The sequence below is a fragment of the Leopardus geoffroyi genome, chromosome E1 (genome assembly GCF_018350155.1).
Source record: "Leopardus geoffroyi isolate Oge1 chromosome E1, O.geoffroyi_Oge1_pat1.0, whole genome shotgun sequence".
Taxonomy (NCBI): Eukaryota; Metazoa; Chordata; class Mammalia; order Carnivora; family Felidae; genus Leopardus; species Leopardus geoffroyi.
This window is the reverse complement of record NC_059330.1, coordinates 9298629-9321570: the sequence shown is the minus strand read 5'-3', so window position 1 is coordinate 9321570 and position 22942 is coordinate 9298629. Positions and strand designations below refer to the sequence as shown.

Here is a 22942-nt window from a genome sequence, read left to right as displayed (position 1 = left end):
ACCATCTACATCTTTTGTCTAGCTATTGTTCTTTGGTGTGGCAGCAAATAAATTCCATTTATTAGACACAATAAATAAAAGTTTAAAATGTCACTGAAATCTCAGAATAAGTTCATGACCCTAAAAAACAAATGGGAAGTAGTCACTGGTAATCAGTAGAGGAAATGAAGAATAGTTACTTGAATCTAAGGGGATGGTACAAAATTTATTTATCCGAGAAACCAGTAACTACTATTGTCTAGTCCACTTTGGGTGTGTAATATAGTTTCCTAACAGGTTTGGAGATTGAGACGGCCAACTACTGCTTCTTGGTCTATTGACAAGGTTTGGGAATTCCCTGGAAATGTATTGGGAAAAAGAAAATCCCAGTCTTTCGAAGGCCGTTTGTGTAAAGAGCAAAGGAAACCAAACAAAAGACAAAGAAAAAGGGATGGAAGTGACAGTTGCTTGGTGAATTGCCAAAACTTGACTCAATTTGACAAGTTAGAATGACGCCTGGTCCCCATTTTTTCTTTACAGACAGGGAAACTAAAGGTTGAAGATGTGAAATAAAATACACAGTCAAGGGGCTGACGTAAAAAGTTGAGAACATAAGGTTTGCTTCCAAATCTCATGCTCTTTTTGCTGTGGTACACCGCCTGAGGTTACTCAAAGAATTGATTGATAAGTTTGACATAATTGCCAAATTCTAAAATGAGAACCAAAGGCAATTTGTTGGTATGAGCTCACCCAACATTCGCTGATACCCTCGCATCCCTCCATTAACAGTGACAAGTCATTTCACCGCCTCTTACAGTTTGTACCAAGAGGCTCCTGAAGTGCCTCAAACCAATGGACCTGTGGTAACCAAATCCATCAAACTGTCACACCTGCCTCAGAAAGTGTCTCCTTCCCTATAGTCAAATCCCAATGAAAACAAATGGCCTCATATGTACAAAATAAACTGGAGGGGACTTGATAAATACTTTTTATCTAAAAGAAATCTTCCCATCAGATGGGCAGAATTTAATAATTTTTTTAAGTTTACTTACCTTGAGAGTGAGCGAGCAGGGGAAGGGCAGAGAGGGGGAGAGAGAATCCCAAGCAGCCTCTGTGCTGTTAGAGCAATCTCATGAAACTTGAGATCATGTCCTGAGCTGAAATCAAGAGTCAGATGCTTAATCGACTGAGCCACCCAGGTGCCTCCAGATTGGCAAGACTTTAAATTCTGAAAATAGGGGCGCCTGGGTGGCTCAGTCGGTTAAGCGTCCGACTTCAGCCAGGTCATGATCTCGCGGTCCGTGAGTTCGAGCCCCGCGTCGGGCTCTGGGCTGATGGCTCAGAGCCTAGAGCCTGTTTCCGATTCTGTGTCTCCCTCTCTCTCTGCCCCTCCCCCGTTCATGCTCTGTCTCTGTCCCAAAAATAAATAAATGTTGAAAAAAAAATTTTTTAATTCTGAAAATAATAAGCGATACGGAGTAATATATAGAACAGTGGGATTCTCCTACATTGCTGGTGAGATTATAAATTCATACAATCCCTTTGGAGAGCAATTTGGCAAAACTTAGTAAAGTTGAAGATAGCATCCCACAATTTTATTCCTATGTATACCACCTAAATACACACGAATACAATGATAATGCTTTTATTGTTATAAAATGGTGGTGTTATGGAAAAGAGTAGGATAGTTCCTCAAAAAATTAAAACTAGAACTACCATATGATCAAGCAATTCCACTTCTGAGTATATGCCCAAAAGATTTGAAAGCAAGAGGCACCTAGGTGGCTCAGTCGGTTAAGTATCCGACTTCGGCTCAGGTCATGATTTCAAGGTTTGTGAGTTCAAGCCCCACATTGGGCTCTGTGCTGACAGCTCAGAGTCTGGAGCCCACTTCCAAATACAATCACACTGGGGATTAGGATTCAACATACGAATTTTGGGGGTACACAGTCTACAGCAACATGTAATATTTATGGAAACATAAATGTATAGTATCAGCTTCAAAAGGTGCCTGGGATTGGGGCCTCTGGCTGGCTCAGTCAGTAAAGCATGTGACTCTTGATGCTGGGGTCATGAGTTCAGGCCCCACATTGGGTGTGGAGCCTACTTAAAAAAAAAAGGTGCGTGGGGTTCAAAAACATCAAATTTCAGTATTGTACTATCTCTGGGAAGGAAAAGAAATGACTGGCATTGAAAATGGAATCCTTGGGGCACCTGGGTGGCTCAGTTGGTTGAGCGTCCGACTTTAGCCCAGGTCATGATCTCGCGGTTCGGGAGTTCAAGCCCCGCGTCAGGCTCTGTGCTGACAGCTCAGAGCCTGGAGCCTGCTTCAGATTCTGTGCCCCCCTCTCTCTCTGCCCCACCCCTGCTGGTGCTCTGTCTCTCTCTTTCAAAAAAGATGAATAAACATTAAAAAAATTAAAAAAGAAAAAAGAAAATGGGATCCTTGAGGTGCCTGGGTGGCTCAGTCAGTTGGGCATCTGGTTCTTGATTTTGTCTTGGGTCATTGATTTTGTCTGGCTCTTGAATTTCAGCTTGGATTTGTGGGATCGGCCTCCACGTTGGGCTCCGTGCTGGCAGTGCAAAGCCTGTTTGGGATTCTCTCTTTCTCTTTGCCCCATCCCTGCTCACACTCCCTCTCTCTCAAAATAAATAAATAGAATATTTTTGAAGAAAAAGCAAATGCAACCCTTAAAAAGACCACAATAACTAAAACAGATCCATACATACCTAACCAATTGATTTCTGAAACTGATGCTAAAGCAATTCAGTGGAGGAAGCATAGTGTTTCCACCGTGCTGGAGCGACGGGACATCCAAAAGCAAAAAAAAAAAAAACAACAACAACAACAAAAAAAAACACCTCAATTTAAACTTGACACCTTATACAAAAGTAACTAATTTGATATGGATTTTAGGTTTAGGTGTAGAGACAACACAGGAGAAAATCTTTGGGCTGGATGAAGAGTTCTTAGCAGGAAAAGCACAATCCATTAAAGAAAAGAACCAACAGTTGAGGGGAGACAACAGAAAACTGGGGAACTGGAGGTCTTAGAAAGTTTACCCAGCAGATGTAGTAGAAACAAGGTAGAAAGAAAGCTAGAAGGGTGACAGGTCGGGCTCTGAGTGAAGAATCCTGGAGTTTAAGAGTTCAACCAGCTTCAAGTGATATCAAAGTTCACTGCCAAAGTCAAATGGAGATAATCTCTAAAGAGATGAAGGAGGGGCGCCTGGGTGGCGCAGTCGGTTAAGCGTCCGACTTCAGCCAGGTCACGATCTCGCGGTCCGTGAGTTCGAGCCCCACGTCGGGCTCTGGGCTGATGGCTCAGAGCCTGGAGCCTGCTTCCGATTCTGTGTCTCCCTCTCTCTCTTCCCCTCCCCCGTTCATGCTCTATCTCTCTCTGTCCCAAAAATAAATAAACGTTGAAAAAAAAAAAAATTAAAGAGATGAAGGAAATGTGGTACAAGATAGGGTGTTGAGACTTCATCAAAATAACAAACTTTCGTATTTCAGAAGATACAATCAAAAAAGTAAAAACTCACAGAATGAGTGAAAATATTTGCAAGCCACATATCTAAGAACTTGTATCAAGAATATACCAGAAACCTCCAAAACACAACAGCAGAAAGCCAAAACAATCCAATTACAAAACAGGCAAAAGACATGAACAGACATTTCAGCAAAGAGGATACACACATGGCATATAACCATGTGAAAATATGTTCAAGGTCACCAATCGTTAGGAAAATGCAAATTAAAACTATGATGAAATATCACTATATGTATATTAGAATAGCTAAAATTAAAAGAAACAGCGATAATACCCAAATGCTGTGAGGATGCAGAGAATCTCCCATACGTTGCAGGTGTGAGTGTAACCAGTACAGCCAGGCTGGAATATAGCTCAGCAGTTCCTTAAAAACCTATCCATATTCTTACACATGACCCAGCAATTACAGTACTGGGTACTTGTCCCAGAGAAATGAAAACATATTCACCAAAAAAAAATGTGTATATTAACATGTATATCAGCTTTACTTCTAATAGTAAAAAATTGGAAATATATCAAAAGTCCATCTGTATGGGGCACCTGGGTAGCTTAGTCGGTTGAGTGTCCGACTTCAGCTCAGGTCATGATCTCACAGTTTGTGGGTTCGAGGCCTGCGTCGGGCTCTGTGCTGACAGCTCAGAGCCGGGAGCCTGCTTCAGATTCTGTGTCTCCTCTTTCTCTGTCCCTGCTCCACTCACACTCTGTCTCTCTCAAAGATAAACATTTAAAAAAAAAGTCCATCTGTAGGTGGATAAATAAACCAATTGTGGTACATCCATACCATGGAATGCTACTCGGCAATGAAAAGGAAGCGACTATTGATATATGCAACACCTTGGATGAATTTCAAGGGAATTAGGCTGAGTGCAAAAAAGCTACTGTCAAAAAGTTATATATTGAGTGATTCCAACATTTCCAAAATAACAACATTATAAAGATGAAGAAAAGGTTAGCAGTTGCCTGGGCTTGGGGGTAAGGGGTGGGAGAATCCTGTGACCATAAAGAGGTAGCATGAAGGATCCTTGTGATGAAACAGCTCTGTATCTTGATCATAGTGGTTACGAATTTACCCAAGTGACAAAACCACATAGAACTATGTACACACACACACACACTAAAGTGCATATAAAACCAATGAAATCTGAATAAGGTCTGTAGAACATACAAATGCTATTTTCCTGCTTTTGATAGTGTACTGTAGTTATGTAAGGTGTTACCACTACGGAAACTTGGATGAAGCGCATAATAAGATCTCTCTCTACTATTCTGGCAACTTCTTGTGAATCTATAATTATTTTTAAAAAGTAAATAAATCATTAGGGAAATGCTAATCAAAACCACAATGAGATATCACCTCACACCCATCAGGATGGCCATTATAAAAAAAATAGAAGAGAATAACAAGTGTTGGGGTGCCTGGGTGGCTCAGTCTGTTAAGTGTCTGGATTCATCTCAGGTCATGATCTCACATTTCATAGGTTCGAGCCCCACATAGGGCTCTGTGCTGACAGCTCAGAGCCTGGAGCCTGTTTCAGATTGTGTCTCCTTCTCTCTGCCCTCCGCTGCTCTGTCTCTCCCTCTCTCTCAAAAATAAATAAACGTTAAAATTTTTTTAAGTAGTAAAAAAAAGAAAGTAACAAGGGTTGGTGGGGATGTGGAGAAACTGGAACCTTTGCACATGGCTGATGGGTATGTAAAATGGTGCAGCCATTATGGAAAACAGCATGGAGGTTCCTCAAAAAATTAAAAATAGAATTGCAATATATAAAGCAATCCCCTTTCTGAGTATATATCCAAAAGAACTAAAAGCAGGATCTCGAGAGATATTTGCACACCCATATTCCTTGCAGCATTATTCACAATAGCCAAGGGGTGAAAGCAACCCAAATATCCATAGACAGATGGATAGATACACACACAATGTGGTATATACATACAATGGATCATTAGCCTTAAAAAACAAGGAAATTTTGTCACACGTATGGATGAACCTTGAAAATGTTACGCTAAATGAAATGAACCAGTCACAAAAAAAAACAAATACTGTATGAATCCACTTTTATAAGGTATCTAAAGTAGTGTAAGGTAAAATAGTGGTTACTAGGTTCTGGGAGTGGGGAGAAATGGGGAGTGATTCTTAAGTGAGTATACACGTTTCAGTTTTGCAAGATAAAAAAAATTCTAGAGATTTCTAACACAATAATGTGAAATATAATTAATACCACTTAACTATACACTTAAAAATGGAAAGATGTTAAATTTTATAGTGTATATTTTTTGCTATAAAAAAAAGCTAAAGTGAGGTGCCTGGCTGGCTCAGTAGGTAGTGTGTGACCCTTGATCTTAGCATGGAGCCTACTTTAAATACATTAACTAAAAAAAAACAAAAAAAAAACAAAACAAACAAACAAAAAAAAAAAACTGAAGCAAAATAAAAAATGTTAAGATTTAATAAAGTTGGGTGTTGGTTATATGATGCTGGTTATATGATCTCCAACTTTCATTTATGTAATATTCCAAAATAAACATTTTAAAGTAGCTGTTTTATAATGGACATATTTCATAATTTTAAGAACCAATGTAAAGACAATACAGAATTTTTCTCCATGTTCATTTGGACATCCAACATCAAAGTTTCTAACTTGCTGGTAGTAAATCAGGAGTCTCATAATTCTATTGATGTGAATAGCCAAACTAGGAAATGATAAACCACATATTAACTCCGTATTTTAAATATCAGCTGATGATGTCAAGAAAACAATTGTGAATTTATCATTGGAACCACAGTTTTCTCACAGATTTTTATTAAAAGACATCTAGCCAAGGGGCACCTGAGTGGCTCAGTCAGTTGAGCATCTGACTCTTGATTTCGGCTCAGGTCATGGTCTCTCAGTTAGTGGGATCGAGCCCCATGTCAGGCTCCTTGCTGATAGCAAAGGAGCCTTCTTGGAATTCTCTCTCTCCCTCTCTCTCTCAAAATAAATAAATAAAGTTAAAAAAAAAAAAAAAAGACATCTAGCCAAGTAAAATCACTTAGAATTTTTTTTTTTCCAAAGGAACTGCCTAGGCAAAAACCATTTGACTATGGAGAAGAAGTGGTGACTTTTTGTTTTGCATTTTGGTGCCTAAGGCTGTCACAAAGTTGGGGTGTTTTTTTCCCCAATTGAAAAAAGGTAAAATTGCACTTTATTCACCAAACGAACATATATTGAACACAATGCCAAGTATCGTGCTAAATTACCAAATCCCTGATCTCTGATTTTGTCATTCTATTTCTTAATTTGTTTACAAATTATCTTTTACAATTTACTACCAAGAAATGATGCGATTACTAAAAATGTTCATTTATAAACAGACCATAAAAAATTCACCTTGTTTTACAAGGACAGCACCTGTCATCCTTCTGAAAACGTTTTGCTTTGTGGCGGTCACCGAAGGTCCCACTTTGGGAAAACATTAAACCAGGAAGCTGTATGACTCACTTGGTTCTGGCAATTGCTGGAACTCTGAACTAAGTCATCCTATCAGTCAGGTGATCTCCATTCTAGTTTATTCTCCCCACCAACACGTATGACTCAGGAGAAGATGCTAGTTGCTGAAACAAGTTCAGATTCATTGTGAGTCTGACAAAAATGAAAATTCATACTTTGTCAAAGAAACATTTCATCAACCACCTCCAAGTCCAAAATGAACTTAGAGATCTTAAAGAAACTATTTTTCTCTCTCTTATTCCAGGAAGTAGATCTTACAAAGTTTTAGTTCACTCAAGACTGTCAAGGTGTCATTTAACTCCTCAATATACCTGTCTATAGTGCAAGGTCATCGACACAGTTTTTTAATATTATGCTTAGAAATGTTGTGATTTGATGACTTTTCTAAGTGATATCTAGCTAATTTGTGTTAATGTGCAAATCTTTAGACCACTCCTTACTGAGATTGGTTATTACGCCACAAACAGCCATTTGCGTATTTACATCCCCGTCTCTGTGACTCAGACACCGGGCCACGTATCCCCGAGATCCCAACGCCCCTCCCTGCCTTACTCACGCTCCTCGGGTTATCTCCTAGGGGTACACGGGGCCACACCCAGGGTGGAGGGAAACCAGCCAGACTGGCCTTAGCCGGTTACCTCCGCCTTTAGTGTCGCTTGAACACCACACATTAATGGGAGAGATATTACTTTCTTGGACACGAATTCCTCGTCAGCTCTCAAAGCGGGTCTTCGGCTCCCTAATTTGCATCTCTCTTTTTCCCCACCAGAGTTTGGTGAAACAGAAGGGAAAGAGACTGCGGGTTTCGCGGGAGCCAGACCTAAGCCCGCCCCCGTGTCACCTGGAGCCGGGGCCTCGCCTCTCCGGGCCTGAAGGCGCTGGGAGGCCCGGGCCCCGCAGAGTCTAGATGACTGACTCTCCTCGGAGCCCTTGTGGGGATCGAGAAGGACGAAAGCATTCTGACTCCAATAAACAAGTGTAATTAAAGCTCTTCAACCCTGCCATTACCAAGCGCAAAACTGAAACCGACCAGTGCGGGATCGCGTTAAGACTGGGGGTGGGGGGCGGGTTTGTGCTTCCGCTGCAGACGCCGGCAGAAACTAGCGCGGACCGCGCCACCCAAACCGGAACCGGGGCGGCCTTCCCGGGGAAGTCGCCGCAGAGGAGGCTTTTTCCTCACTTAAGGCCCGAACACCCAACATTTAGTGGGGGGACGGGGGACTTCGGAGGCGGGAGTCAATTACCCCTCCTCCCTCTCCGGCCGGAAGTACACCTCTCTCGCGAAGGCGCGCCTGTGGGGCGCACGCGCACTGAGCTACTTAGCAACGTCCGCGCTTACCCACCCCAGCACGGAGCCCAGCAACAACGGAGCCGCCGCGTCTACCACCAATCAGCACCGGCCTCGCCTTCAGCCGCCTCACCAATCAGCGCCGCCGCCGCAAGGAAGTTTCGAGAGCTTTCGAGGAAGGTCGGCTTAACTCAAATCCATCCGCCTGATAATGTTCCTATTTTTTCCTAAGGGAGGAGAAGGGTCACCTGGAAGAGAGGGGAGCTGAATTTTTAGGGTCCTTTCTTCGCCTCTGAGGAACCTGGGGCTCGGTGGAAGGGCCTAACCGGGCTGCGGGAGGTGGGGCCGAGCGAACTACTTTCAGCAGCGTACGGACACGGCGGCTACGTAAGCAGTGATGAGTCACGCAACAGACGCTGCATAAATCCCAGCTCCGCGGAGCCGCGAGCGTTTAGAAGCGGCTGGCGGCGCTGGGTGTGTGTCGGTGTCGGGGCGACTGGACGTGATTGTCTTCGGTGTCCTTGCGTTCGCTACCAGGTACTGGCCCGCGGCCTCCGAGACCTGGGAGGAGTGGAGAGGGGCTCTAAGCGAGACCAGGCTGGCAGCTTTGGGGGTCCGGGTGGCCCTTAGGGAAAGGGGTTGGGGGAGGGGAGGGCGAGGTGACGCGGCGCCGCGGCGCCGGGCCTTTCCGGAAGAGTCGGCCTTGTTTACGTGCAGGGAGCGGGGGCGGTTCGCGCGCGCGCGGCGACAGAGACCAACCGACCCTTAACCGATGGATGTTCCATCGTGTCTGCTTCAGGGGGGGAAGGCGGAAAAAAGGTGGTCTAGCTTGGTTTCTAAAACTTAAAGATTTTGAATCTCAACGCGGTGAAAGCGTCCCGCCTCATTTCCGTTTAAACAGCAATTTTTATTTTTCGAGTTTTAGGAAGGTTTTTTTTTTGTTTTTGGGGTTTTTTTTTGGTTTGTTTTTAATTTTACGTGTAATGCTTAGGTTTGGGGGGAATTCTGGGGATGGGGTGGGGAAGGAAGACGATTTAGCGAAGAAAGAACAGGAATCTTGAAAATGTTTTTGATCCTTCATCGTCTTTAAGTTGAAAGCCTTGACTAGATTCTATATTCAGTGCCTGATTTGAGGCTACTGAAAGTCGAGAGGTTTGTGAGAGCGGTTAATACGGTCAAGGCACTTCAGAGAATGAAGTTAACTTCCTTTTGGATAATGATTTATTTAAGTAATTTAAAGATCCTGTGGTGGTACACTAACCTTTTATTCCTTTAAATGCTTTAGGTCAAAATGCAAATCTTCGTGAAGACCCTGACTGGCAAGACCATCACCCTGGAGGTGGAGCCCAGTGACACCATTGAAAATGTGAAGGCCAAGATCCAGGATAAGGAGGGCATCCCCCCAGACCAGCAGAGGCTCATCTTTGCAGGCAAGCAGCTGGAAGATGGCCGCACTCTTTCTGATTACAACATCCAGAAAGAGTCGACCCTGCACCTGGTCCTGCGTCTGAGGGGTGGTATGCAGATCTTCGTGAAGACCCTGACCGGCAAGACCATCACCCTGGAGGTGGAGCCCAGTGACACCATCGAAAATGTGAAGGCCAAGATCCAGGATAAGGAGGGCATCCCCCCAGACCAGCAGAGGCTCATCTTTGCAGGCAAGCAGCTGGAAGATGGCCGCACTCTTTCTGATTACAACATCCAGAAAGAGTCGACCCTGCACCTGGTTCTGCGTCTGAGGGGTGGTATGCAGATCTTCGTGAAGACCCTGACCGGCAAGACCATCACCCTGGAGGTGGAGCCCAGTGACACCATCGAAAATGTGAAGGCTAAGATCCAAGATAAAGAAGGCATCCCTCCTGACCAGCAGAGGCTCATCTTTGCAGGCAAGCAGCTGGAAGATGGCCGCACTCTTTCTGATTACAACATCCAGAAAGAGTCGACCCTGCACCTGGTCCTGCGTCTGAGGGGTGGTATGCAGATCTTCGTGAAGACCCTGACCGGCAAGACCATCACCCTGGAGGTGGAGCCCAGTGACACCATCGAAAATGTGAAGGCCAAGATCCAAGATAAAGAAGGCATCCCTCCTGACCAGCAGAGGCTCATCTTTGCAGGCAAGCAGCTGGAAGATGGCCGCACTCTTTCTGATTACAACATCCAGAAAGAGTCCACTCTCCATCTGGTTCTTCGTCTGAGGGGTGGCTGTTAATTCTTCAGTCTTGAAGTTCATAGTGCCCAATGATGGCATTGCTCTGCACTCTAGCCATTTGCCCCAGTTTAAGTTTAGAAATTACCAGTTTCAGCAATTGCTGAAATACTGGTTTTCTCAATAGCTGTTCAAAATGTTAATAAAAGTTTTGTTGCATGGTAGCATATTTGGTGTCTGTCGTGAAATTACATGGTGGGGGGGGGGCTCCTATCTGATTAAAAGGGTCCCTTCAAGGAAGGGGGATTAGCTTTCAGAAGGTCATTTTCACCAAAGTCAGTCCCCTTGGGAAGGAAAAGGTGTTTTGTGTTGCGGGAAATTTGTCCTTTGTTAAAGGTCATAAGATTCTGGTGTAATGGGAAACCATTTCAGAAGTGCAGTACAATTAAAAATTCGTTGAATTGGAGGCCTATTGAGGGAAAGCAAACTTGCCTACCCCTCAAATAGTTGACCTGATCGATCCTTGTAGAGAAAAATGAAATTTTTGTTGAGACTGCTGAATTGTGGTTTCAAGTATTGTGATTTTTTTTAAGTAAGCTCTATGCCCAATCTGGGGCCTGAACTCAAAACCGTGAGGTCGAGTCACATTAACACCCATAGTAGTTTCTGATATTGTTAGAAAAAAGTTGAGTAAAAATGTAGAGAACAGGGTACCCTTTATTAACAATGCCAGAAGTTCTCTTTAGCCTTTACAGTGCCCGCAATAGAACTTGAGTAAATAAATGTGGTTTTCAGCTTGGGACAAAACTGGGTGTTGTGGGGAGTACACGGAGGGGGAAGAAGTTGGAAGCCCTCTTGGTTTTCTCAAGTTTACACTGTAATAGGAAAATAACTTTTCTGGTACAAGAACTTGTCATTGCAAGTGTTGCTGTTAAGAGAAAACACCTTAATTCCACTGAGGTGTGTCATAAAGGAGCAGCTGACCATTGTAGAAATAGGTCTGGTAGTCCAGGTATACCCGACAATGACTTGCATGATTTTGGGAACTTCGCCATAGCAATAGTTGTAAAATTCCTGCCCTAGAAATCTGATGAAGTTGGAGCATAAAATACTAAACTGGAGTACTGAACTCAGGGTTTCTTTGTAAATTAGACACTGGAAATAACCACTTGATGGGCTGTTTGAGTGAATTAATATTTCATTCTAGAGGGGTGGTAATAAACTGGGCCAGAAAAGGCAAAAACAGCTATATTAAATCTTTGGAGGTACTAATGAAAAAAGCCTTTCTTGGACTTAAAGGAATGTCTTTTTGCTATTAGATTGGAAGGATTTCACTATTCGAAGATGACATCTTTTCCAGTTCCAGTGCTTTATGGTCGACTTGTTCAAGGCTAATTTTGAGAGAAAGGGAGGGGCAGAGAAGAGAGGGAGACACAACCCAAAGCAGGCTCCAGGCTCTGAGCTGTCAGCACAGAGCCTGATTCGGGGCTCGAACCCACGAGCCGTGAGATCATGACCTGAGCTGAAGCCGGTTACAACCAACTAAGCCACCCAGGCACCCCTCTAATGCTTTTAAGCAGGTTTTTTGCTGACTACTCAACAGTAATTAAGAACAGGCCTCTTGCTAGGAAAGCTGTGTTTCAAAGATTAAAAAGTCTTGTCCTTTCCCACACTTCGCTTTATACTTAAAAGCCCTGTTTTGAAAACTTGGAGAATAAAAGTATTTCACTGAAGTAAAAACTAATGGTGGTTCGTGCAATAGGACTTGCACAGTTGTATTATTTCTCCTCGAATTCTTCATTATCTCGACAGGCTTGCAGCTCTGTAGTCGTGAATCTCGAGGAAAAAGATCTCAGCTTATACAGTCTCTTAGGATCTATTTTCCATACGGATCCCCTACATACTCATGGGTCTTAACAAATTTCTCTTTTGCACACAACTTGAAATTTGACCAAGAAAAATGCTCTCTAAATGCATATTCAACAACCTGTGCTATCAGTTGAGTTTGGGAAATGGGCTTATCACTCGTGGCCTCAAACCTTGCTCTACACTGAGTAAAATTGAGGTCAACTAGTTTGTGGCTCCTGTTCACTTGACTACTGGTAAGGGGCCAGCAATGCTGTGGGGAAATGTGACTGGATGGGAGTGGAGCTTTCCTTTGGGGATGTCCTAGAAACGGATGAAAGAGGTGATAAAGGTATGTCTGTGTATCTGAAGCCACGATTACTCATTTTCATTGTTCAGCTTCATGTTTGTCCACTTAGCTCCTCGTCTAACTGCCAGAAATACAGTTCTCAATTGCAGTGTTAGTCCAGATGCCAAAGAGCCCATGGGAAGGAAGAGGCTGACCCATTCTGCTACAGCCTGTGGTGCAAATGTCCCACCTGCCCTTTAAGGAAATGTTTCCCTTCTACTTAGGAATCCGATAGAAGAAGGGTTTCTGTTAATATTCCGCTTCTTACGATCTTTCCTGAAAGTGCGAAGATGTGCTACAAGAGGGGCCCTTGTCTGGCTCAGTCAGAGCATGTGACTCGATCTCAAGAGTTGTGAGTTTGAGCCTCGTGTTAGGTGTAGAGATTACTTAAAATCTTTTCTTAAAAAAGATGTGCTAAAAGAATACTTGTTTGGTGTACTGTACCTGATGCCACTCCAAGATAGTTTTTGCTAGTTCTCAGTGAAATTGAAAAAAAAAAAAAAAACTGAATTTACATAATTTAAAGATTATATGCCCATCTGGGTAAGAATGTAGTGAGTGGACTGATTCAGTGTGGCTCAGGAGACAAGGCTACTGGAGTTCAAATTGCTCCACCGCCTGCCTACTGGCTTCTAACCTTGGACAATGAATTCACCTTGTCAGTACATCATATTCCTCATCTGTAGAAATGGTGTTAATTATACTTCACAGAATCGTTAGGATTACATGTTGAAGTGCTTAAAACCATGCAAAAACTTGCCTAGTGCTTATAATGCTATTTATTGTAATAAAACTGGAAATGACCTGATTGCACATGAGAGTGGTTACTTGATAATAATGCAATAGTTAAAAAAAATGTAGGAGGTAGGAACGGATATGGAACAATACTCAAGTCGGTGAAAAATGCTATAGAAAAACAATGTGAATGTGTGCATAAGCTCACAAAAGGGTGGGCCCCTGCTTAACATTGGCTGCTTCAGGGGAGTAAAGGGAGGTGTATTTTAACTGCTTTCTGGATGGTATTTTCAGAACTGCCACCCATAGGCTTTCAGGAAGGCTGAAATCATTTACAGCATAGCATCAGCATTGTCCACCAGCAGCCCCTGTTCAAGAGCCAGCAATGTAATTTTGAAGTCAAACTGTGCTCCTGAATTGGATAAACTTTGCACAAGTCTCTTTGATTCTCTGTGGGTCTCCCAGGAGGACCTCTAGAAACTTCCTGAACCTCAGCACACTTTATTTTAGTTATACTCTGCTCATTTCCCAAAGAATCTGCAGGGGTAAGCCATGACTCCCCTTTAATGAAGCCCAGACAACTCCCGAGTGGAAGCTTTAGACAAATGTGGATTTCTGGAAGAGGATCTTGCATTTAGTTCAACAATGTTAACAGAAAAGTCAGTGTTGAGGTTTCTTCTTTTTTCATGCTTTTCTTGATCCCATCACTGTCCTTATCCTCCCGTTTAGGGGGTTGTGGGGGGATCCTCAGAAGTTGAGGGGTAAAGTTCACTCCAGCCAGTAGGTCTCACCCAACTCCCTGTAATTGATTCTAACATCTACTCTTCTGACCATCCAACACCCACCAGCATTCTTAAGGAATGCTTTTACCTCCAGAAAATTCTGGTTTCAGTATTTCCCAAACTTCATCCTTCAAACTACAACCGCTGTGAATGGGATGCTGTGGTCACAAGAGCTCAGGAACTTACCTCCCTCCTGGAGATTTACAATGTGCACTAGCATGGTAAGGGCTGCAAGAAGTTTTGTTTTGAAGAATTGGTCTGAAGTTTAACCCAGTGCTTTCCAATTTCTGGTTTCACTTTTTATTTCACTTTCCTTTTTTTTTTTTTTTTTTTAATTTTTTTTTCAACGTTTATTTATTTTTGGGACAGAGAGAGACAGAGCATGAACAGGGGAGGGGCAGAGAGAGAGGGAGACACAGAATCTGAAACAGGCTCCAGGCTCCAAGCCATCAGCCCAGAGCCCGACGCGGGGCTCGAACTCACGGACCGCGAGATCGTGACCTGGCTGAAGTCGGACGCTTAACCGACTGCGCCACCCAGGCGCCCCTCACTTTCCTTTTTGATCAATTAACATCCCTCAAAATTTGAGAAACATTGTTCAAACCGTGACCTCTCCCCTGCCTCCCAAACTAACATTGCTGATTATGCTTTGTTCCCGTATTGATTTTTCACTTCAATACCAATGAGTATAACCCCCTTATAAAGACTCCATCAAAAATAACATATACAGGTTTAAAACATGAAAGTCATTTTCAGTGTCTCTCCCCAGAACCTGTTCCTTCCATGTTTACCTTTCTCCTTCAGGACAGAAACATGCTGTCACAGGCTTGCATGCCACAAAAAGGTGGGCCTGGATATTCTGCTAAAATAGAACAACAAATACAAAATAGAACCATATAAATACTCTCCCAATTCACAAGGAAATTGCTCAAATTCTTTCAGGTTAAGATTTGCTTCCATAACTAAGTTGTTTTCAATCAGTACCTGTTATGGCTTGTCTTCAAGCAGGTAGTATAAATTAGGACATGTGATTTTAAAAAATTATCTGGTTGATTTTGTAAAATAACAAAAAGTGATATTAACTCTTTTTTAGTCTTTTTTTCTTCCTTAGAAGTGTATTTGGGAGAGAGAGAGAGCAGGAAAGAGGGGCAGAGGGAGAGAGAGAGAATCTTAAACAGGCTCCACACTCAAGGCCCGACACGGGGCTTGACTCCATGACCCTGGGATCCTGACCTGAAATGAAGTGAGAAGTTGGAATCTCCGGGCGCCTGGGTGGTTCAGTTGAGTGTCTGACTTCGGCTCAGGTCATGATCTCGCGGTTCGTGAGTTTGAGCCCCGCGTCAGGCTCTGTGCTGACAGCTCAGAGCCTGGAGCCTGCTTCAAATTCTGTGTCTCCCTCTCTCTCTGCCCCTTCCCGTCTCAAACTGTCTCTCTCTCTCTCTCTCTCTCAAAAATAAATCAACATTAAAAAAAATTAAGGGGCACCTGGGTGACTCAGTCAGCTAAGCGTCTGACTCTCGGTTTCGGCTCAGGTCATGATCTCACGATTTCATGGGTTTGAGCCCTGCATTGGACTCTATGCCAACAGTGCGGAGCCTGCTTGGGACTCTCTCTCTCGCCCTCTCTCTCTGCCACTCCCTCGCTCATGCTGTCTCTGTCTCAAAATAAATAGACTTAAAAAAAATTTTTTTAATTAAAAAAAAAGTTGGAAGCTTAACTGAGCCACCCAAGCGCCCCCTAGCTCTTTTTAAATAAATACATCTAGTGATATAAACAAACATCCAGTAAAAAAATGAAAAATCCGCTCACCTCACATTTAATGAGAATATTTTCCATTCATTTTTTCGTTCAATGAATGTTTATTGTCTATTGTGTCTATTGTCTATTGCAGTGAAAATGCAACAATGAACAAAACTGAGTTCTAGCCCCCATGTATATTAAAGAGGAGACAAATAGGTAAGAACATCATATTTTAGATAATGAGAAGTAGTCTAGTGGAAAGCAGAATAAGGGATATGGAGTGGTCAGAGAAGGTTTCAGAGACAGGATGATACTTGAGCAAAGGTTTGGAAGAAATGAGGGCTTGCCTGATGATATCTGGGGGAAGAGTGTTCCAGGCAAAGAACATCATATGCAAAGGTCCCAAGGTAGAAGAAAGCTTAACAGCAAGATGGCCTGTGTAGCAGGAACGTAGCAAGAAGAGTAGAATGAAATTAACTCAGGGGTAATGGAAACATTATTTATTGGTTTGTAAGGACACGGTAAGAATGTACATTGTAGGGTCCTTCTAGACTTCTGTATCAATACAAAACACACACACACACACACACACACACACACACACATATATATATATATATGTATATATATACACACACGTCCTCATATATAGATTTACTTTAGTCTTGTTATGGTGATTCACAGTAGGCATACCATTTTTTCCTTAAAATAATTATATTGCACTCCTATACAATATATAGGTATATAATACCTATATATTCAATGTACTCAATGTAGGAAACTTGAGAAATACAGAAAAAACCTCCATTAACCCTGCAATTCAGATATACTCAATTTAGCATATTTCCTGTTTTAATTGTTATTTAAATAAAAACTTAATCTTATTTATTCACTCATTCATTCATTCATTCATTCAGGGAGCAGGGGAGGAGCAGGGAGAGAGAGGGAGAGAGAGATTCTTAAGCAGGCTCCACTCCCAGTGCAAAGCCTGATGTGGGGTTGGATCTTACAACCGTGAGATCCTGACCTGAGCCAAAATCAAGAGTCGGACTCTTAACCAACCAAGCCACCCAGGCACCCTCAAAATAAAATCTTAAAAAAAAAAAAAAAAAAAAAGGTAACATATATAGAGTATAACGTGAAAGTCCTTTTTCAGTGCCTTTTCCCAGAACTCGTTCTGCCCACACTTACCTTTCTTTGTGCTACTTGATAAAAGTTTGGTGCATTTATCACCAGATTATTTTCAACGTGTTTACATATTTCTGTATTATATAAAAACAGTTTTAAAATTATACCTAACTGCAACTCCTATTGCTTGGAGACACTTCCATGCCAGTAACTATGGATCAACTCCATTCTTTTTGAATTGCTGCAATATATTTCATAGTGTGGATATACCGTAGTTTACCCATCTCCTTACTGATTAATATTAGGCGGTTTTTAATTTTTCACTATTCAAACGAGGATGCTGCAATGAACATCCTTGTAAATGCAATTTATTGCAAATGTGCAAATATTTCTCCAGGATATACCTAGAAGTGCAACTGTGTCCAAGAACGTGGCATCTTAAAGCTCGTGGTTACTACCAAGTTGCCCTTTAAAAAAAGATTATACCACACACCGTGGAAGAGGATCCAGTCTTAAAAAGGAAGGGAATCCGGACCCATGCTATGGCGTGGATGAAACTTGGAGACATGATGCTAAGAGAAATAAGTTGTTCACCAAAGGGCCACTACTGGATGGTTCCCCACATAGGGGGTGCCCAGAGCCGTCCAATTCATACAGGCAGAGAGTGGAATGGGGGTTGCCAGGGGCTTGGGGGGAGGGAAAGGAGAACTCGCCATAGGTGGGCATGAAGTTTCAGTTTGGGAAGATGAAAACGTTCCGCAGATGATACCGGTGATGGTTGCACAACAATGTGAATGCACGTGATGTCACTCTGGACACCTGACAAGGGTTAAAATGGTAACTTTTGTGTATTTTGTACCACAATAAAAAACGATGCCAATATAAATTCCCACCAGTACTGCATAGAAGTACCTAGTCCTGGGGCGCCTGGGTGGCTCAGTCGGTTAAGCATCTGACTCTCGATTTCGTCTCAGGTCATCATCTGGCAGTTCGTGGGTTCCAACCCCGCATTGGGCTGCACACTGTCAGTGCAGAGTGCTTGGGATTCTCTCTCTCCCTTCTCTTTGCCCCTCCCTCTCTCCCTCAAAAAGAAATGAAAATAAACACTTAAAACAATATGTACATTATGAATCATTTAAAGTTTGGATGATTTGAAGGGGAAAAATCACACTTTATTGTCTTAACGTGCATGTCCCTGATTAAACTTGTGAGACCACAGTAGTCCCCCCTTATCTGAGGTTTTGCGTTCCCTCGGTTTCAGTTACCCATGGTCCCAGTCTGGAAGCAGATGATCCTCCTTCTGATGTGTAGACAGAAGATAAAGTATTAATTTGTAGGACCTCTTTATATATTCTGAAAAGTGGTGATTTATCTCTTAAAATTGTGGTAAAGAGGGTCTTTCAGACTATTATTTCACCTCTTGCTTATGGGGTCTTTTGTAAAAACAGAAGTCTTGAATTTGAGAAAGAATCTGGCCATCTTTTTCTTTATGACTTCTGGGCCAAAAAAAAAAAAAAAAAAAGAGTGACTGTGTAAGGCTTTTGATAATTATTTATAACACACATTTTTTTAAAAAGGGGATCACATAATGCTTCTCACCATTCTGGGGCACGAGTGTTTCAAGGAGAGGAAACTGCCACCCTCGTGATTTCCAGATCATAATAGCATTTTGTCCCCAGAGATCAACAAACCAGAGACACATTCTTTGGAGCCATTGAGTATCTACCGATTGATGTAACGCCTATTTAACCTCCAGCGTCAATAGTGACTTTCACATATGCTTTTTATATTACATAACTATACTTTGCCAAGTATACTCAACACTATTATAGTTGTTTCCTATCCCTCATGTGATAGCCCCACACTTCTTTAGAAGTGAAAATAAATACGTTTCAAAATAGCAAAACTTTGTAGCCCTGTCCTTATCATCGATGTTTGGGTTTGAGTTTTCACTTTTGTTTGGGTTTGAGTTTTCACTTTTTTTTTTTTTTTCGAAATAGAAACAGCTTGATTCATATTTGTTATCTTATTAAGGGAACAACATAACACATTCCATTATTTTAAAACTTTAGAAAACTGGGGCGCCTGGGTGGCTCAGTGGGTTAAGCAGCCAACTTCGGCTCAGGTCATGATCTCGCGGTCCGTGAGTTCGAGCCCCGCGTCGGGCTCTGTGCTGACACCTCAGAGCCTGTAGCCTGTTTCAGATTCTGTGTCTCCCTCTCTCTGACCCTCTCCTGTTCATGCTCTGTCTCTCCCTGTCTCAAAAACAAATATAATGTTAAAAAAAAAAAAAAAAAACTTTAGAAAACCTAGAATGGCAGAAAGAAGAAAGTAAAATAATTTGAGTTACCTGAATTCCCACCAACTAGAAGTAATTATTGATAACATAGTTTTTTTTTTTAAGTTTTATCTATTTAAGTAATCTCTATACCTAGCACGGGGCTTGAACTCATGACCCAAACATCAAGAGTCACATGCTCCACTGACTAAGCCAGGCAGGTACACTTACTTTATTTTATTTTATTTTATTTTTATCTATTTTTTTTTTAGTAATGAACATTTTATTTTTTTATCTTTAGTTTTTTAATGTTTATTTATTTTTGAGAGAATGGGAGAGGGGGAGAGAGAGAGGGAGACACAGAATCTGAAACAGGCTCCAGGCTCTGAACTGCCAGCACAGAGCCCGACGCGGGGCTCGAACTCACGAACCGTGAGATCATGACCTGAGCCGAAGTAGGACGCTTAACTGACTGAGCCATCCAGACTCCGGTAGTAATGAACATTTTAATGCATATATACTTTAAATGCAATTCCACCTCTAGGAATCTAATGATATTCTCCCCAATGTAGACAAAGAAGCATGAACATAGACATGTTAATAGCAATTAATAATAGCAATATTAATAATATTGCTGTATTAATAATAGCAATACACTAAAAACAACCAAAATGTGAATAGAAGTGAGTAAATGTGTTCCTACTTGTCTGAACAAGGGGATATTTACACTTTAATGATTTTGTGTACACATAATATAATTCCAGAAAGATGCATAAGAAATTGCTAACATTGGTTGGTTCCCGGAAGAGATTAGGAAGGGATACATCCTTTCACTATGTAAAATCTTTTGAACTGCTTAAATTTTCACCATGGGCAGGTATTATCTAGTCAAATAAATAAATAATGAAAAATTCATGTTTATTTGATGAACAAGATTTAATACCTTTTCTTCCTTCTGTGAACTCTCTGTTTATATTCTCAATTTTTGTATTTTTATTTTGAGAGAGAGAGAGAGAGAGAGAGAGAGAGAGAGAGCACATTCATGAGCAGGGGAGAGGGGCAGAGGGAGAGAGAGAGAATCTCAAGCAAGCTCCATGCTCAGCACAGAGCTGACTCAGGGCTCGATTCCATGACCCTGGGATCATGACCTGAGCCGAAATCATGAGTTGGTCCCTCAAGCAACTGAGCCACCCAGATGCCCCTTCATGTCCTCAATTTTTAAAAATTTTTGTTCAACTGTCTCAAAGGTTTGTAAGAGCTCATTATATGTTATATGTTTACTCTTTGGGGGCACCCGGGTGGCTCAGTGGTTGATCGTCCAGCTTCGGCTCAGGTCATGATCTCACCGTTTGTGGGTTCGAGCCCCGAGTCAGGCTCTGTGAGGATAGCTTAGAGCCTGGAGCCTGCTTTGGATTCTGTGTCTCCCTCTGTCTCTCTGCCCTTCCCTACTCACGCTGTGTCTCTCAAACATAAATAAACATTAAAAAAAAAAAAAAAGGAGCTTGAAGAAAGGCAAGCTTAGCAGGCCCAGGCATCCATCTGCCTGCTGTAGGGATGGATATGAACTTCCTGCTGGAAGAAGAGGGTGGGGGGTAAGTTCTGGGACCTGCTGGGAACAGCAGGCAGAGCACAGAGGTCCATCCTGCAGACTTCTTCAATATGCGGCCCAGGCCTCCCCAACACTGGCCTTCAGGAAGGGAGGCGATGCTCCCAGGTTTCAGAACTGCTCTCCTCACTCTGCGAGCAGAAAATACTGACCGTTGCATTCAGCTAAGGGAATGTTCCAATACCTGTGGGAGGAAAGGACCTTTAGGGCTTATCCGAGGAAGGCCTTACTTCCAAGGGAGAATGCCATCTCTCACAGTGCCCAGCAGACCAAGGTTACCGCCTACCTCTTTGCAGATCAGCTGGCAGCCTCCAACGCCTCCTGCGTGTTCCTTGACTTCCTGTGAAACAGCCCCTCAGCCCCTCCCACGCCTGTGAAAGTGGGTTTTCTGAGCATCAGGCCTGAACAGAATTTCCTTTAGAAGCTGAGGTGGCCTGCTCTCTTTTTGCAGCCAATACTTTCATTCAGAAGCTCTGATGGCCTTTTAGGTAAACCTACTCCTCCCCCTCCTCCCCTGCACTTTTCCTGGAAACAGCTTGCCAAGGTTTACGGGAACAATATGGCTCTGGCCCCCACACCAGCCATGACCTTGAGAAGGGAGAAGGCACTGAGCCACCCCAGGGGGTGACTAGAGGAGCTTGGAAGAACAGAGACCTCCAGAGACAAGAAGACAGAAGCTGAAGAGGCACGAGCGGGGGGCTGGAAGGTTCCACAGAGTGTGCACAGTGGCATGTCTGGGCCTCAGCCTTTCTGGAGCTGCTGACACATCGGCTGTCTACTCTCTTCTGCGAGAACACAGATCAGGGCTGCTCTGGCTTCCGGTAATGTGCTGATGATTTCCTCTAAGTGGCTGCTCCCTGCAGACTGACTTCACCCACCTAAAATGATTCATTTGCTCCCCTTTCAACTCTGTCCCCCCCGCACTTATAGGCCAGAGCAGCACGGCATGGCTCCAAGCTCTGTCCGCTGCCTCAGGCGAGCAGGGCCTGAAACAGGTCTTCTAACACAGAAATTTTTAATGAAATTAAGGGTCGTGCCTAAAGACATACCACAAAATATGACATCTGCACAGGCTCTCTGGGGTGACTCCAAACCACAGAATGTAAGGGGAGAAGGTAGAGACACAAACTTTCCGTGAAGCATAGTTTGCTATGCCCAGAAACAGACAAATATCCTCCCTTCTATTCCAGAAAGGTGCGGCCAAACAGCTCTGTGTGCATCGGGGCCCCGAGCATCACCTGAGGAAAACAAGCGTTTTCTTTTAAGACGTCCTCTAAAGCCTACTATTTACGGAAATGTAACTGGTCTCTCTTCCCATGTGCGAAGTGCTAAGGCTGCACAGATATGCGCAGTCACCGGGTGCCAACAGGTCAGCAAACGGACACTTGTCACTCGGGACAATGAATCCAATGCTAGGTTGGGGTCAAAACCAGCTGCCAGCTCCTCCCCCCAAAGAGGATCAGGTGGGAATGAAAGATTTCTTGGGGGTGATGGGGAGGGATGAGCTAATTGCCCTCCCCCCCATCCCCCCCCCCCCCCCCCCCCCCCGTTGCCTTGGAACAAACAGCACCTGCCTCCACCTCTCCAATGACTCAGCTCTGGGATCCAGGTGTGCCTGGAGTCCAATTAGGGCGGCCCAGACCTCAGGATTTGGGAGACGCTGCCGAAAACAGGTGTGGACTGATTGACAGCTGCCCACTCACCCCCCCACCAACGTCCGGGGAATGACATTTTAGGGGTGAGTCCTGAGGCTGCTTCTCTTTGGAGAGCAAAGTGTGGAAACACGTCCTGAAGGTCGTCTTGTGGGCGAGGAGTGGCTTGGCTGTATTCTCGTGGCGCCTCCTTCCCGGGCTTATCTACTCCCCATGCAGGAGATTCCCAGGGGAGGTAGCAGGGGGTGTCTCCTCTGCTTTCCGACACTTCTGGTCACCAAACGAGCAGGGTTTTCTTTCTGCACCAAGCGATTCGGCGACACCAGCTGGGTGTTCTACAGTTCAACTCAAATCTGAAACTATCTGGCTGGAC

At 43.3% G+C, this 22942-nt stretch overlaps 1 protein-coding gene and 1 long non-coding RNA gene across 4 annotated transcripts; one reads left to right on the top strand and one right to left on the bottom strand.

The window, feature by feature from the left end:
• Positions 1-2387: 2387 nt before the first annotated feature.
• Positions 2388-8459, bottom strand: LOC123603064. 2 transcript variants are annotated; one of them, XR_006714716.1, is made up of 3 exons: positions 8364-8459; positions 6901-7152; positions 2388-3185 (listed from the first exon to the last, which is right to left on the bottom strand). It is a non-coding gene; the product is annotated as an uncharacterized LOC123603064 (long non-coding RNA). The 2 variants fall into 2 exon arrangements; XR_006714717.1 differs by lacking the exon at positions 8364-8459 and adding an exon at positions 7279-8337.
• A 6-nt stretch (positions 8460-8465) lies between these two features.
• On the top strand, positions 8466-10678 carry UBB (ubiquitin B). Of its 2 annotated transcripts, none has more exons than XM_045487466.1 (2): positions 8466-8845; positions 9594-10678. In XM_045487466.1, exon 2 carries the CDS (start codon positions 9600-9602, stop codon positions 10515-10517), a length of 918 nt encoding a protein of 305 aa, XP_045343422.1. In that variant the 5' UTR covers positions 8466-8845; positions 9594-9599; the 3' UTR covers positions 10518-10678. The 2 variants fall into 2 exon arrangements, with proteins under 2 accessions (XP_045343422.1, XP_045343423.1); XM_045487467.1 differs by lacking the exon at positions 8466-8845 and adding an exon at positions 9036-9127.
• Positions 10679-22942: the final 12264 nt, after the last annotated feature.

Excerpts from the sequence above, each read along its gene's own strand:
- UBB (XM_045487466.1), top strand. The coding sequence starts at position 9,600 with ATGCAAATCTTCGTGAAGACCCTGACTGGCAAGACCATCACCCTGGAG.